Source organism: Staurois parvus, unplaced genomic scaffold, assembly GCF_062004578.1.
Source record: "Staurois parvus isolate SC_StPar_1 unplaced genomic scaffold, SC_StPar_1.0 ptg000030l, whole genome shotgun sequence".
In the NCBI taxonomy this organism is placed as follows: Eukaryota; Metazoa; Chordata; class Amphibia; order Anura; family Ranidae; genus Staurois; species Staurois parvus.
The window spans coordinates 4,760,547-4,775,435 of NW_028317826.1; the positions used below are offsets into that span (position 1 = coordinate 4,760,547).

Consider the following 14,889-nt stretch of genomic DNA (forward strand, 5'->3'; position numbering starts at 1 on the left):
AAAACAAAATCAAAAAGCTCTCTGGTAAAAAACAGCATTGCCTTCTTAAAACAGTTAGCCATCACGTTACTCATCTTCATCATTCTAGAGCAGCTCTTCTCAACTTTTTACATCGGAGGAAGCCCTAAGATAATTTTCAGGTCTCCGGGAACCCTTACTAAAAGCAATTCATTGGGAGTAAACAGGGAAGATACCCCTTATAATAGTGGTCACTGGAAATAATACCCACTGACAATAGTAGTCATGATGCCTGCCTCACAGACAGCTAAAAAGAGAAATAAAGTCATGCTTTTACGTTGCCAAGTGATGTTCGCCCTGGAACTATGCAGAAATCATCTAATAGGAGATAAAACATCTACAGCTCAAGGAACCCCTAACAACCTCTAAGGGAACTCTAGGTTTCAACAGAACCCTGGTTGAGGATGGCTGTTCTAGAGTTTGAACTTAAAAACAAACTGATTTTACTTCAAGCAGAACTAAAGTATCTTTTTTTTCGTTTCAATAAGCTTTTATGGAAGCATAATACAGAGAAATCCAACAGATATAACAGGATATAGTGTCGTTACAGTTCAGGTAAATGGTAACAAGGTCCAATAGAGGTTACTCGCTGTTCAAAAGGAAGCAAGGGTCACTGATACACTTGAAATGACAAGCATATAGTTCAATTTTTAGCTATACAGGTGAAATATGTATTTCTACACCATAGAGGTAGTTACAAAAAGTGGAAGGAGAAAGAAGGAAAAGAGAGAAAAGGAAGTAGGGGGAAGGAGGGGAGGTAATGGAAAAATAGGAGTCATAGGTCAACTAGCCTACAGTCAAAATCTGTGTGCATAAAGTGTGTGACCCAGGGGTCCCAAACCCAGTGGAATTTGGACATTTTGTCCATCAGTCTCACTGTTAGCTTTGATAAACGATTGAATGAAGCCTATTTTTAACAGCCATTAATGAGAGGGAGTCAGTTAGCCAAGCATGCGCTATGGATTGTTTGGTAGCTCTGAGGGCATTGGTCATTTGAGTTGGCAATTTAGAAGTTGGTCCAGTTTTAAGTTGAGTAGGGCCTTAGCAGGCAGCATTCTACAGTATCTTTTTTAATGCAAAAACTCTGAAATTGCAAGTTCACAAATGTGCATGTATACATACTTGTAACTGTGTTATCTTTTGCATTACTCATATTTCATATTATCCATACGCCATCATGCCTAGTCTGTTCACTGGCAATAAGGGTGGAAGGTAATAAATGGGTGCTACCATCTGAAGGGGGCGATGTAATCATGTAGGAACTATTTTTATATTATTTTTAGAGGAACTGGGTGTGAACTAGTGTATTTTGATCTCCACATAATCCTAAATCTCTCCTGCTCTTTTAACAACAAATTATTACTTGTTTTAAAGTTTTTTTTTAATAAAGTTGACTATGCAGTCAAGAGGCCCCAGGCAAACAAACATTGTGCAGCTTAGAAAATACTGCTTGGTTTAAATTTTATACAGCACTCCCCAAAGCCTAGCCAAAAAACCCTGATTCTAAGCAATGAGCCTTTCCCCCATAGCAGCAGTGGCTGAATGTAGTGCTGCTGCTGCTACAGGGAAGGGGGGGGGGAGAACACCGCTCATGCATGGGTTTTGAACGAGGCTTAGCCCTCACTTCTGTGATGCTGGGCGTGAATGCTTAACATATGGTGCATCCTAGTTGCCCGGCTGGTTGGGGCTAATTGTTAAAATTGGAGTTTGTATGGCCTACAGGTATGGCATTTAAACCAAGGAAATATTTTTTTAAGTTGTACAGGTTTTTTTTTAATCTATTGGGGCTCCTTGACTGCATAGTCAGTTTTATTCCACAAGTGAAGTCAGTCTTTAAATAATGTTGCTATCAACAGATGAGAAGAACTGGGGGATCCACAGTGTTCTATGCAGTGATGGTTTTAATGTTAATATAGAAGCATTATGACATACACAGAGGGAGGTGTAGAAAGCTATGACCTCTAAGCTATTCAGCCAGCAGAGCTGAAGCCAAGGAGTCTTAGGGAATCTCAGGTCCTGCACTGTGCCTGCAAAGCAACTGGGAGACCTTCTGGAAAAGCCAAAGTTTACTTTTGTAAGTTTGCATGCATGCACTATTTTTAGCCTGCAATTTCAGAATATTTGCATTAAATGAAAAGTAGTTATTTTTAGGATGTCTGTCCACTGACATCCTCAAAAATAAATACTGTAAAGAGACTCATTAACATGAGAGATGTCCCAAAAACCCTTTATTCTGCAAGATGTATTGCCTTTTAACTATAAAAATAGCTCATTGTGATAAATGAACAGATACAATTTGACACTCTGTAAAGATGTTCCAGCCCCAATTACATATTAAAATTGGCTGGTTACAAAATCTAGATTATATGTATGCTTACATGCTATTAGTATTTCTAAAAAACATCATCCATTATCTAGTGTCAAGGTCCCACCTTTTCCCAGAGGTTATGTTCCTCCATGTGCTGGCATCCATGTTGGATTTCTGCAGAGCATGGTGGGAATCTTTTATACCTTCTGGTCTCTGAGGTCCATCCCCCAGAGGGGTGTGGCTGATTGCATATAAGCCTGTGGTCCGCACATGCCCTTTGCACTTGTTTCTTGTGTCTTTGTGTTGCTATAACTCTGTTCTGACTCTCGTGACTCTCCTGGAATCTGACTCGGCTTGTGACCTGACCATTCTTTGTCTTCTCCTTTGATCTGACCCTCCGTTGCTGAACTCGGCCCGTGACCTGTGATTCTCGTCTGCTGTCCTGTACAGTTTTGTCCTGTTGTTGTTGACTACTCTATTGTCTTTTCCACCAGCTACACGCCATTGGCGGCGGCCATTACCGCAACTGAGGTGTCTCGGGGGCCGCGACCTGGTTCCTGGCTGCGTCAAGTCCATCCCCACCATCAGGGGCCCTGGTGAAGGGCAGCCTGGGACTTAGACTCCGCTCCCTGGGGGACTTCGGTCTGTGGGTGGTGGTTGTCGCCAGCCAGTGCGTTATATTGTTATTAGGCCTGCCTGTCCGTCCCTCAGCTCCTGCCCTGACATCTAGTGTTGGTCAGTAGAAAAACTTACATTAAATTTCTATACAGAAAACAAAACATACCTGTTATATCGTGCTCCTTAAAAGAATCATGGTAGAGTTGATACTGGTTTGGACAATGCTTCTTCAACCACTTACACACGTCGTGTTGTGTCCAAAATGCTACAGGTTTGGTTGCTTTGAGTATAGTGGGCTAAAAAAGGAAAAAAAAAACAAAACTTTTTTTGTTATAACTTTTCATAGAACAATGGTTAAAAACAACAACAAAAAGCTTTGAAGAAGAATTCCTGGTAAGTTATTTTATATATGGTTACACTTCGGTGATCTCATTAGCTTCTGGGTCTTGTGCCAAGTGGCTTGCCCTGTTGCATTCTGAAAATTTTTCTCAATGAATACAGTGTTTTCTGACTGGACAAGCTGGAGAGGTGGGGCAGTGATATCACACTCTCCATCTTATCCAATCAGAGAACGCTTTGCATTCATTGATAATATGCAAAGTATTCTTTGAATAACACCCATGCCATACGGCAGAAATTATGTGTTCTGAATGCAGCAGGGCATCTGCTTGAAAAAAAAACAAAACTTGATGGACATCACTAGAATAGTGGGTGTCTACTTCCAACTTCTAGAGGGATCGCACAGGTATCATATATGCACGGTTACAATGATCCAAGCTGTAAAAAGATGTGAAAAAATTCCATCCCTGGAACTCTTCTTCAAAGAGCTAGAACACACTCTCTAATGATAACTGCATGATTCATGATAGATTACTCCAAATTCCATCTTGGTGCCCAGTTCCCTCTGACCTTTCGTGCTTTTACAATAGTGAACACAGATGACCTTGCTTGAAAGAATTAATGGGAAACAAAGCAGGGGATTGAACAGTTTTTAGGGAAACAGGATAACAGAAAAAAGTATAGAGGAGGGCAAAATATGGCAACTGTACACATGTTGTGGGAGACAAAGTTGTGTGGTCTTCAACCTGTGGATAACAGTGTAGGTTATATGCATGTATGGTTTTGCATATATGCTCACTGGCCACTTTATTAGGTACCTTGCTAGTGCCAAGAAAATATCCCCCACACCTTTACACTACCACTACCAGCCTGAACCATTAATACAAGGCAGAATGGATCCATGTTTTCATGTTGTTTACGCCAAATTCTGACCCTAACATCTGAATGCCGCAGCAACCAGTCTGCCCATTCTCCTCTGACATCAACAAGGCATTTTTGTCCACGCTCACTAGATATTTTCTCTTTTTCAGACCATTCTCTGTAAACCCTAGAGATGGCTGTGCATGAAAATCACAGAAGATAAGCAGTTTTTTTAAATACTCAGACCAGCCCGTCTGGCACCAACAACCATGCCATGTTCAAAGTCACTTAAATCCTGTTTCTTCCCCATTCTGATGCTCAGTTTGAACTTCAGCAAGTCGTTTTCACCAGGTCTAGATGCCTAATTGCACTGAGTTGCTGCCATGTGATTGGCTGATTAGCAATTTGTGTTACCAAGCAATTGAATAGGTGTTCTTAATAAAGTGGGCGATGAGTGTATGTACTATGGACAACAATTGTTACCTAGTTTTTATGGTTTAAAAACTGGGTTCATCTTTGTAATAAAATGCACTTTCCAGTCATGGGACCCAGTATATTTCAAAACATTGTGTAGCTTTAAAATTTGGAGTTCAATATGAGTTCCATACGTGTAAGACTATCTCGGCTTATGCACAGCCTGGCTACAAAAAACGACTACTGGAAGAGATATACACCGTCCTACCTGTGATGTAGGACACCCCTTACATTGGGAGTGCTCCCAGCAACACTGGAACGAGAACTCTACATCTTTTAAACTTTACACATACACTGTCAGGAGCCGACTGGTGGTAGCCTCTAGCGACCCACTGGCCGGTGTCCCTCAGGGCGCGGAGTCTAAGCCTCAGTCTGCTGGTTCACCAGAGCCCCTGATGGTGGGGATGGACTTGAAGCAGCCTGAGACCAGGTCACGACCCCCGAGTAACACCAGCTGTGGTAAAGGCAGCCGCCAATAGCGTAAAGCAGGTAAGAGCCAGATGTGAAGAGGTATAACGTAGTTAGACAGGCCGGGTTGGTAACAGCAGAGAAGGCACTACAGAGCGGCAGGCAAAGAATAAACAGGTCACGAGCCAGGTTCAGCAACAAGAGGTCAGGCAATCAGGATCAGGCAGAGAATAGTCAGAACAAGCCAAAGGTCAGAGCAAGAGAGGACAACAGTATCAGGATCAGGCTGGGTCGGCAACAAGGCAGTCAGGAATGCAGGAACAATCAGGAACACATAAGACAATTTGGAGATGCAGAGGGCTGGTTTAAATAGTGCGCCCTGTGCTCTCATTGGTGCCAGGCACGCGTCCACGATCACGAGTGCGCATGCGCAGCCGCCGCCGCGATCGCCCAAGTCCCAGTGCTCACCAGCTAGTGCACATCGGCGATCTGCGTATGCGTGAACCCGCGGGCAGCCGAGTTCCCTGACATACACAATGCGCTTCCCTTCTCTGTGAAAAGGTGAGCATTGGCATGCAAGGGTCTTAAGAGAGGGACAGTACTCATTCCAGTGCTGCTGGAAGAATGCCCAATGTAAGGGGCATTCCAGATCCTAGGCAGGACGGCACAGATCTCTCCCATTAGTGGTTTTTAATCCAGGCAGTATGTAAGCTGCAATGGCCCTACAGGTAGGTCACTTAAGTTAAACTCCACATAGTACATTTTATTAGAAAGGTGAACTCAAGCCTTTAAAGCTGAACATTACAGCTAAAAACAGATGAAATACACATATAGGAGCAGTTTTATCCTGTTTTAGGATTTTTATTTCTGTCAATCCATTCGTGATGTTTTTCATGCACGCATCAAACAGGACAACCAGGTGGATGACATCATTTACAGTGAAGGAATACCTAGTTTCCTCTCTCCACCCTCACCTGCTTACGCTGACTGATGACGGCATCCTTCAGCAAATCTGTTTTCCGTCCCCTGTGACTGGCTACCAGTCCCACCCTTCCTCCTTCCAGCCTGGTTATTGCTGTGTAGGCAATTGCAAGAGGCTCATAGCAAGTCAATTTCAAGTACTTACACAAGATCCATTAAAAAATAAACTGAATGATTCATTAATAAATTAATGAGCTGCGTTTATTTGTGTCCTTCATATCTGCCTGGGGTTCGGCTTTAATAATTCCCTCACATACTGGCTTGGAAGAGATGGGATTATCATAGGCACAAATATAATCAATTTACTCATGGCTCCAGACTCAGAAGGTATTGAGTTTTGATTATTATCATAATGGTTGCTATTATACACTATACCGGGGCCAATCTGGTATGCAATTTAGTGCACTTTAGCATTTTTCATTATATAAATGTGACTTTAAGATAGGAGGATGGATTCCTGTAAAACATTATGTAACTTGAATAGGTGAGCCTATTTAATGAAATATTGTCTATCAATGTTTAAAGGGAACATAAGACAATGTTGCAGCTACAAGATTATAAATATGTTTAGTGAAACTTTTTTGTGTAATTTTATAAAAGAAAAACATTTTTCATGTCTGTGTCATCTACATTGTTTGAGCCCCATTTGTGCCATTTCTTTTTTTTTTTTTAATATTTTATAACAAGCATCTGGACGCACAACACCATTTACTACTTCGGCTTGTTTATTTTTGGATAAGTAGCTCTCAGAAATTCTGAAACGTCACATATTAGGCTCATGATTCGTTTTGTTTATCAAAATGTGAACTACATGATTTTCTCCCCATGCGGTTTTAGATTAAGTATTTATCTCTAATTACTTAATAGGATGATTAACCAGTGTTTGTTGATACTTGACACTATGTCACTGGATGGGAGAAGGACCACGTTATGGACTGACTAACTGCAGACGTAAAGTATGGGTGATTAAAAGGTGAACTCTGGGCAAAAGCTTTTTGCTATTCAGTTTCTTCTTATACACCTCTTACCTCTATAGGGGTATTGTAGTGGGGCCCCTGCTGGGGCCACCCTCTTATCTCTATGTAGGCTGTAGTCTTGGTCTGTGTGATGCAGGGAAATAAACCACCACCGTCAAGTAACCTTTGAGGTGTTTAAAATATATACAATCAGAGGTAGTGGAACATGGCAGTGCAAGGTTTAAACTGTAAAGTAAGGGGACCTCATGTTGTGTCCATTAGCTCTTTCCTTGCTGGCTCAGGTAATCCATGAGAATGCTATGGTTTCTTAGTATGCGAATCCCCAGGATTCCCACCACAGATAGGGCAGAACTCTTCATGTATTACCCATCAGGATAATCTGTGGGAAGCAACTCAGCCTGACCTAACCTGAATCAAGGGTCCTCCATCCAGCCCACTCTTCCAGCTGGTCTTGGTCCCACTCATTCCACCAGCACACAAGCTCTTGTCCAAGAGTAGTCCCCCATTAATATGGAATGAACACCAGGCTACTTAAAGTAGAGCTTCACCCAAAAGGTGACGTTTCGTCCTCCTCCCCCTTCGTTTATATAATTTGGCATGTAGTTTTTTGGGTGGGGGGTATGTAATTTTATTGACAGGTACCCAATTCCGCTCAGATCACCACTGCAGGGAACCTGAAGGCTAGTGAACAACTAGCTCGGGTGAGGACGGCGCTGGATCCATTGGCAGGTAAGTGTCCTATTATTAAAAGTCAGAAGCTAAAGAATGTGCAGCTGCTGACTTTTATTTTTATTTACAGAGTGAAGAGAACCATTTTAAAGGAGATTTGACTTTACTGCTGAACATTTGGTGAACAATCAGCCATGAAAGATAATGGTGGTACCATATTTAAAGCTAAAGTTTGAATACATTTTATTTTGCTACGCAGCACAACTTGCCTTTATTGAAATATGTCCTATGTCCAGCTGGCTGCAGCACAGTGTAAACTTTCACTGGGTCTTCCGTACATTGCTGATCTCCTAGTACTGCTGGGGCTAACATCAGCCGCTGAGAGTGTTAAAGAGTTGTGCCACCCATCGGCTCCTTCCACCCACCTGCTCCACTCATGAGTAGCATTTTTTTCCAGGATATGTAACACATTCTGTGAATGAAGGGCAAGCAGATGAATGACAGGATCCATGAGTGCAAGGGGCGGGTGAGCGGCACATCTTTTTCACATTCACAACCAGCAATGTTAACTCCCATAGCACTGGAAGATCAGCACTGTGGGCAGGACCTGGCAGCAATGGGGAGAAGATTTCTACACCATGCAGTGGCCAGTCAGACATGGGGCACACTTCATTATGTCCCTGGTACTGTACAAAGAAATTACCTAAACTTCAGCTTGAAATAAGTTAGAAACGTTCTTGCAATACAGAAGGAAGGAAGAGAGAGAGACCTGAGCCTAGCACGGGATAGAAACAATCCCAGCCATACCTCCAAAGAAGGAATGCAATCAGATTTTTCCCCCAAGTGGAAGAAGTCCTTAGGATTCCCCTCGTCCCTACAGACAGGTCTAAGATGAGAAATACTGCTTGATTCTTACCACAGACTAAAGGCCTCTACACTAATTTACAACCTACTTCTATACAGGGGTTAGCCAAAAAAAATGGAAAAACGACATGCTTTTTTTTACCCGCCGCCGTATACCAGATATACTGCTACACAGGTATGCAAAATCATATATACCGACAGGGAGGAAGACTGTTTTGTTTACAAACAGTCTTCCTCCCTGTCAGCTCAGGCACACTGCTCAGGATGGCTGTGCACAGCATAGCCATCCCTATCAGTGTGCTTACAATGAAGCCAATGAAGTACACACCCCCCCTAGTAAAACACTCCCTACACACAGTTAACCCGTTGATTGCCCGTCACATTAACCCCTCCCTGCCCAGTGTCATTAGTATAGTGTCAATGCTGTTTTTTAGCACTGATCACTGTATTGGTGTCACTGGGGATGTCAGTGACACCAAGTTAGTTCCCCCCTGTTTCAGAATGCCTGCCACAGTCCCGCTAAAACTCACTGATCGCTGCCATTACCAGTAGGAAAAAAAAAATCCCAGTACCTATACCACCATTTGTAAACACTATAAGTTTCATGTAAACCAATTAATTTACACATATTGGGATTTTTTTTTTTAGCAAAGACATGTATCATTTTAGCCTAAATTTATGACTAAATTTCATTTTTTACTGGATATGTTTAATAGCAAAAAGTCCAAAATATTGTTTTTTTCTCAAAATTGTCGTGCTTAGATCGCAAAAGATAAAAAATACATAGGTGAACAAATACCAGCGAAAGAAAGCTCAATTTGTGGAAAAAAAGGATGTAAATTTCATCTGGGTGTGGCGTTGCATGACCGCGCAATTGTCAGTTAAAGTAACTCAGTGCCGTAACGCAAAAAATGGCCTGGACAGGAAGGGGGTAAATCCTCTGGAGGGCAAGTGGTTAAATATTTTCTTTTTTTCTTATGCATTTAATTTTGTCCCAAGCTCCTTTTCCCACTTTTCAAAAAAATTGAGAGACTGGTCCAAATATACCAGTAAAGATCTTATATATAGAGGTAACATGTTTTCACATTGTCTGAAAACTAAAAAGTTGTTCCAATGGATACATGTCTTCCCTTGTTCTTATTGGCTGCGGGAGCGCTGCAACAAAATGTCTTTACTGATAATAGCGCCAGTCATCCAACTTAAAAAATAATTCTCTTATTTTATTTTTTTTAACTCTAAGAAAGAACACAATTTCCCCTTATCAGCATTTTATCCTCTAAACATGCATTCCTATCCTTAATCCATTTACCTGCAACATTTTCTTTCCCCCGGAGGGAAAAACTCTGTTCCCCCTAGTGGTATTAGAAGTGAGTTATATTCCCACCCCCTTTGTTGTGGATTCTATCACATATCCTAAAAACATTCCGTGTTAAAATACTTGTGTTTTCAGAGAAGATTCAGAACTGTCGTGGAAGCCAAATAATCTTATCCAATTGTGGTTTACTCAATGTGCTTTCTATTTTAACCCAACTTTTCCCCTGTGAATTGTATATCCAGTCTGCTATTCGTGAGATCAGCACCGAACAATAGTATCTCCTAAAATCTGGCGCATTTAAACCTCCATTAATTCTATCTTTACACAAAACCTCATATTTAACTCTTGGGTTTTTATTTACCCATATGTATTTAAGTTTCATCCTTTTAATAGTCTCAAAAAATGACCCTGGCAAATATATTGGGAACATATGAAATTTATACAGGATCTTTGGAATGATCACCATCTTTAGAATATTTATGCGACCAATCCACGAAAGTGATCCTATTGATATTTTTCTCAGTTCCTCCTTTATCTCATTTATTAATGGAATATAATTTAACTGAAAAACGTTCTTTAAGGAAGGGGTTAATTTTACACCTTCAAATATTTTTCCCTCCACACAAAGGGAAAGGAATTCTGTAATATCTGTTTATCTGTCCTTGGAACATTAATATTCAATACCTCTGACTTCGATGGGTTAATTTTCAGATTTGATAACCATAATATTTTAAAACTGTTATTAAGTTGAGTAGAGTTACCCTGGGGTTTACAATGTAAAATAGCATATAGTCTGCATATGCTGCGACCTTATGTTTTAAATCTCCTATCAAGATTCCCTTTATATCTATATTCCTTCGTACAGTCACTAACAGTGGTTTCAAGGATATAATAAACAGTAGAGGGGAGAGTGGACATACCTGCCTAGTTCCGTTATACATTTTTTAAGACTGTGACACTGTACCATTAACCTTAACTGCTGCTGATGGACAATTATATAGTCTTTTTATCAACTGTACCATTTTAGGGCCAATTCCAAGGACCTCTAATGTGTCAATCATAAAACCCCAATCTACCCTATCGAAGGCTTTTTTGGCATCAATCGACAAGACTAACATCGGGTGACTCTCTTTCTTACTTTTTTGTAAAAAGAAGCAAAAATCTAAATCCATTATCCCTTCCTTCCCTCCCTGGGATAAAACCCACCTGATCTAAATGTATCCACTCCGGCATCAGCTCTTTCATCCTATTTGCTAAGACCTTTGCAAATAATTTTGTATCTATATTTAATAATGATATGGGTCTATAACTGGCACACTGAGACAGCTCTTTCCCCTCTTTCGGTATAATTGTAATATGTGCCTGCAATGACTCCTCTCTCATTTCTAACCCATCTCCTAATGTATTCATATACATACACATTTAGGTACAAGTTTTTCTTTAAGTTTCCTATAATATCTCAACGTGTATCCATCTGGTCCAGGGCTCCTTCCTGCAGCTGTGCTCTTTAATGCTGCATAGATTTCCTCTTGCGATATTAATCTATCTAGGGCTACTAATCTCTATCCCTCTAGTCTAGGTAGTCTGGCCTCCTCTAAACATACCCGCCTTTTTTCCTTTCTTTCTCCCTCTGATTCTATTGGGTTTTTAGGTTTAATTTTATATAGTCTGCTATAGTATTTTTTAAATGTTTTAGCGATGTCAGTGGTTGAATATACCATTTCTCGATTTTCATTTTCTCTATGTAGTTTCTCAATTTCCTTTCTTTTAACCTTCTCATTAGATATTTTCTTGGTCTATTCCCCCACTGATATCTATCTCTAGCAACCCTATTAAAGACCCTTCCCATTTCCTGTTCCATTAAATCTTTTAGCTCTTCTCTTTTTTTAACTATCTTCTGTTTTATCTCTAATCCTAATGTTTCCTTATGTAGTTGTTCTAAATCATATAATTCTTCAATTAGTAATCTTATTTTCTTCCCCCATTCTCTCTTTTTTTCAGCCCCTATTGAGATTAGGATTCCTCTGATATACACCATATGTGCTTTCCAGACTGTAGCGGCAGATATATCTTCAGTCTCATTACGTATAAAATATTGCTCTATTTCCTTTTTTTATCCTTTTCTCCATTTCAGCTTCCTGTATGAGCGTCTTGTTTAATCTCCACTTGCTACTTCTATTCCCTCCCTTCCCCACCTTAATCTCATTGCGACGGGAACATGGTCTGATAGTGGCATTACCTCAATTTTGGAATTAACCAAAGACTCCAAGAGTCTATGTTCTATCATTATATAGTCCAATCTTAAATACATCCCATGTGCTGGAAAGAATAAGGTATAGTCTGTCTCTTGGATATTTAATTCTCCAAGAATCCATCAATTGACACTGATATAAAATTTTTTTGAGCGACTTTAGACATTTACCACCGTCCCTCTGTGCCTGCGATGACATGTCCATCCAAGTGTCCATGCAAAAATTTAAATCTACTGCCACAATCAGATAACATTTTTTAAAGTCGAAAAGCTTTCTTAACCACTTGCCTACCAGGCACTTATACCCCCTTCCTTACCAGGCCAATTTTCAGCTTTCAGCGCTGCCGCACTTTGATTGACAATTGCGCGGTCATGCAACATTGTACCCATATGAAATTTTGATCATTTTTTTCTCACAAATAGAGCTTTCTTTTGGTGGTATTTAATCGCCACTGGGCACTTTACTTTTTGCGCTATAAATTAAAAAATGTGCAAAAAATTTGAAAAAAAAAAAAAGTTTGTTTCTTTTATAAAATTTTTCAAACAGGTATTTTTTCTCCTTCACTGATTTGCGTTGATGAGGCGGCACTGATGGGCACTGATAGGCGGCACTGATGGGCACTGATAGGCAGCACTAAAGGGCACTGATAGGCAGTACTAATGAGGTGGCACGGATATGCGGCACTGATAGACAGCACTAATTAGGGGTCACGGATAGGCGGCACTGATAGGCGGCACTGATAGGTGACACTGATGATGGGTACTGATAGACGGCACTGACTGGCATCACTTCTGGGCACTGACTGGCGGCACTGACTGGCACAACCCCTGGGCACTGACTGGTGGCACTGACTGGCAGTACTGCTGGGCTGCACTGGTGGGCGGCACTGGTGGGCAGCACTGGTGGGTGGGCACAGGTGGGTGGCACTGGTGGGCACAGGTGGGTGGCACTGGTGGGCACAGGTGGGTGGGCACAGGTGGGTGGAACTGCTGGGCACATGTAGGTGGCACTTCTGGGCACAGGTAGGTGGCACTGCAGAGTGGCACAGGTGGGTGCACTGCTGGGCACAGGTGGGGGCACTGCTGGGAACGGGTGGGCGGGGCTAGTGGGCGCACTGCTGGGCGGAACTTGCGGGTGTCACTGCTGGGCACCAATCATCAGGGCACTGATCATCAGTGCCCTGATGATCGGTGCCGATCCCCGCTCTGACAACTGCCGGTTCTCGGCAGTACTTTCCTCACGATCTGACAGCGTGAGGAAAGTGCAGCCGAGAACCGGCACTTGCATTTCCCTGTGATCAGCGTGTCATTGGACACCGCTGATCACGTGGTAAAAGGCCGGTGGGGTCGGCCTTTCACCACATCACGTGATCAGCTGTGTCCGTAGGACACAGCGATCACGGAGATCGCCGGGTGCGCGCCCCCTGGGGCGCGCAGGAGAGCGCGTTCTGGGAGGACGTCATATGACGTCCACTCAGAACTGGCCGGCCGTGGTGAAGCCGTCATTCGGCTATGCGCGGTCGGCAAGAGGTTAATAGACCCTCCAGATATACCTGTCAGGGACCATCGCGACGCATGGGTCTACACAGGCGTAGGTGTCTGCCAAGACGTGTAGGTGGCAGGGCACTAGGACCCAGGCGCACCTGTCTTGACAGTACTAGGCAGGCACTAGGACCTAGGCTGCACCTGCCAGGTGCAGGGCTGGCTATTTAAGCCAGCTCTGCACAAACACTTGTTGCCGAATGGTCTTGTATGCTGTTACCTGTGTTTGGTGGTTTGGTCTATTGCTGGGAGAGCTGCCGGGGGGTTCCCTTTTTTTAGGGGCAACCTCCGGGTGTTATTCTATCTGGAGGCGAGACACGATTGGGTGTCGAACATGGGGACTCGTGGAATGAGAGATTCACTGCGCTTTACGGTGAAGCCGGAATTTAAGGATGTCGTGGATTTAAGGATGGTCGTGGTGGATTTGTTGCTGGATTCCCTAGGCTTGGCGGTAAGGGATATTATGTGTTTGCAGGATTTTCCGCAGCAGAGAATTTACGACATTACTTTTATATCTACCGAGGTGTGTTGGAATGCGTACGAGAAGGCCAGAGGAGCTGTGGATTCTGCTGTCATGGGAAAGTTTGAGGTAACACCACTGTTCATGCAAGAAGAAAAGGTAATAACTGTGCATATGTACAACCCCTTTGCGGACTTACATCTGGTGTGGGCATTCTTGCACACCTACTGTGATGAGTTGAGAGGGGGAGAAAGAGTCCTGAACAGATATGGGATTTGGTCTGGAAAGTATCGTTTCATGGGAAGGTTTAAAATGGATCCTGACTGTGTAGGAGGGGTGCGGAGGCCCCCTGCAGTCTTTACCATTGGAGGTGAGAGGGGCTTTCTCTTTTACCCAGGGCAGCCTAGTTACTGCAGGAAATGTCTTGTGTATGGCCATACAAGTGGAGACTGTGAACTGAGACCTAAGTGCAGATTTTGCAAGAAAGAGGGTCATCCCTCGGGAGAGTGCAGAGATAGGAAGCTCTGTGACATTTGTAAAAAAACAGGCCATTTGGCTAAACAGTGTGAGGAATACTTTGCAGCGAAGAGAGGGGCTGCGGTGGAGAAGAGACTTACTGGACAACAGGAGAAGGTGGGAGCTAAAGGGCAGTCGAGGCCGGGGAGGAAGGCATGGGAGGTGAAGGATGGTGCGGGACCCGTTGGTAGGGATCCGCCTGTCCAGCCCCCTGTCTTTTCAGCTGATGACACTGCGCCCGCCGAGGTTGCAGCGGAAGTGAACGGAGCCGGGGGTTCCGGTGTAGCC

At 42.8% G+C, this 14,889-nt stretch overlaps 1 protein-coding gene across 5 annotated transcripts in view; it reads right to left on the bottom strand.

Moving 5' to 3' along the window:
• Positions 1–14,889, bottom strand: part of SAMD12 (sterile alpha motif domain containing 12) — a 730,431-nt gene that overhangs the window by 509,125 nt on the left and 206,417 nt on the right. For all 5 annotated transcript variants that reach the window (XM_089659044.1, XM_089659047.1, XM_089659045.1 and 2 more), the window contains one exon: positions 3,111–3,240. In XM_089659044.1, the coding sequence (XP_089515170.1) occupies positions 3,111–3,240 (130 nt within the window). The remainder of the gene's footprint in view (positions 1–3,110; positions 3,241–14,889) is intronic.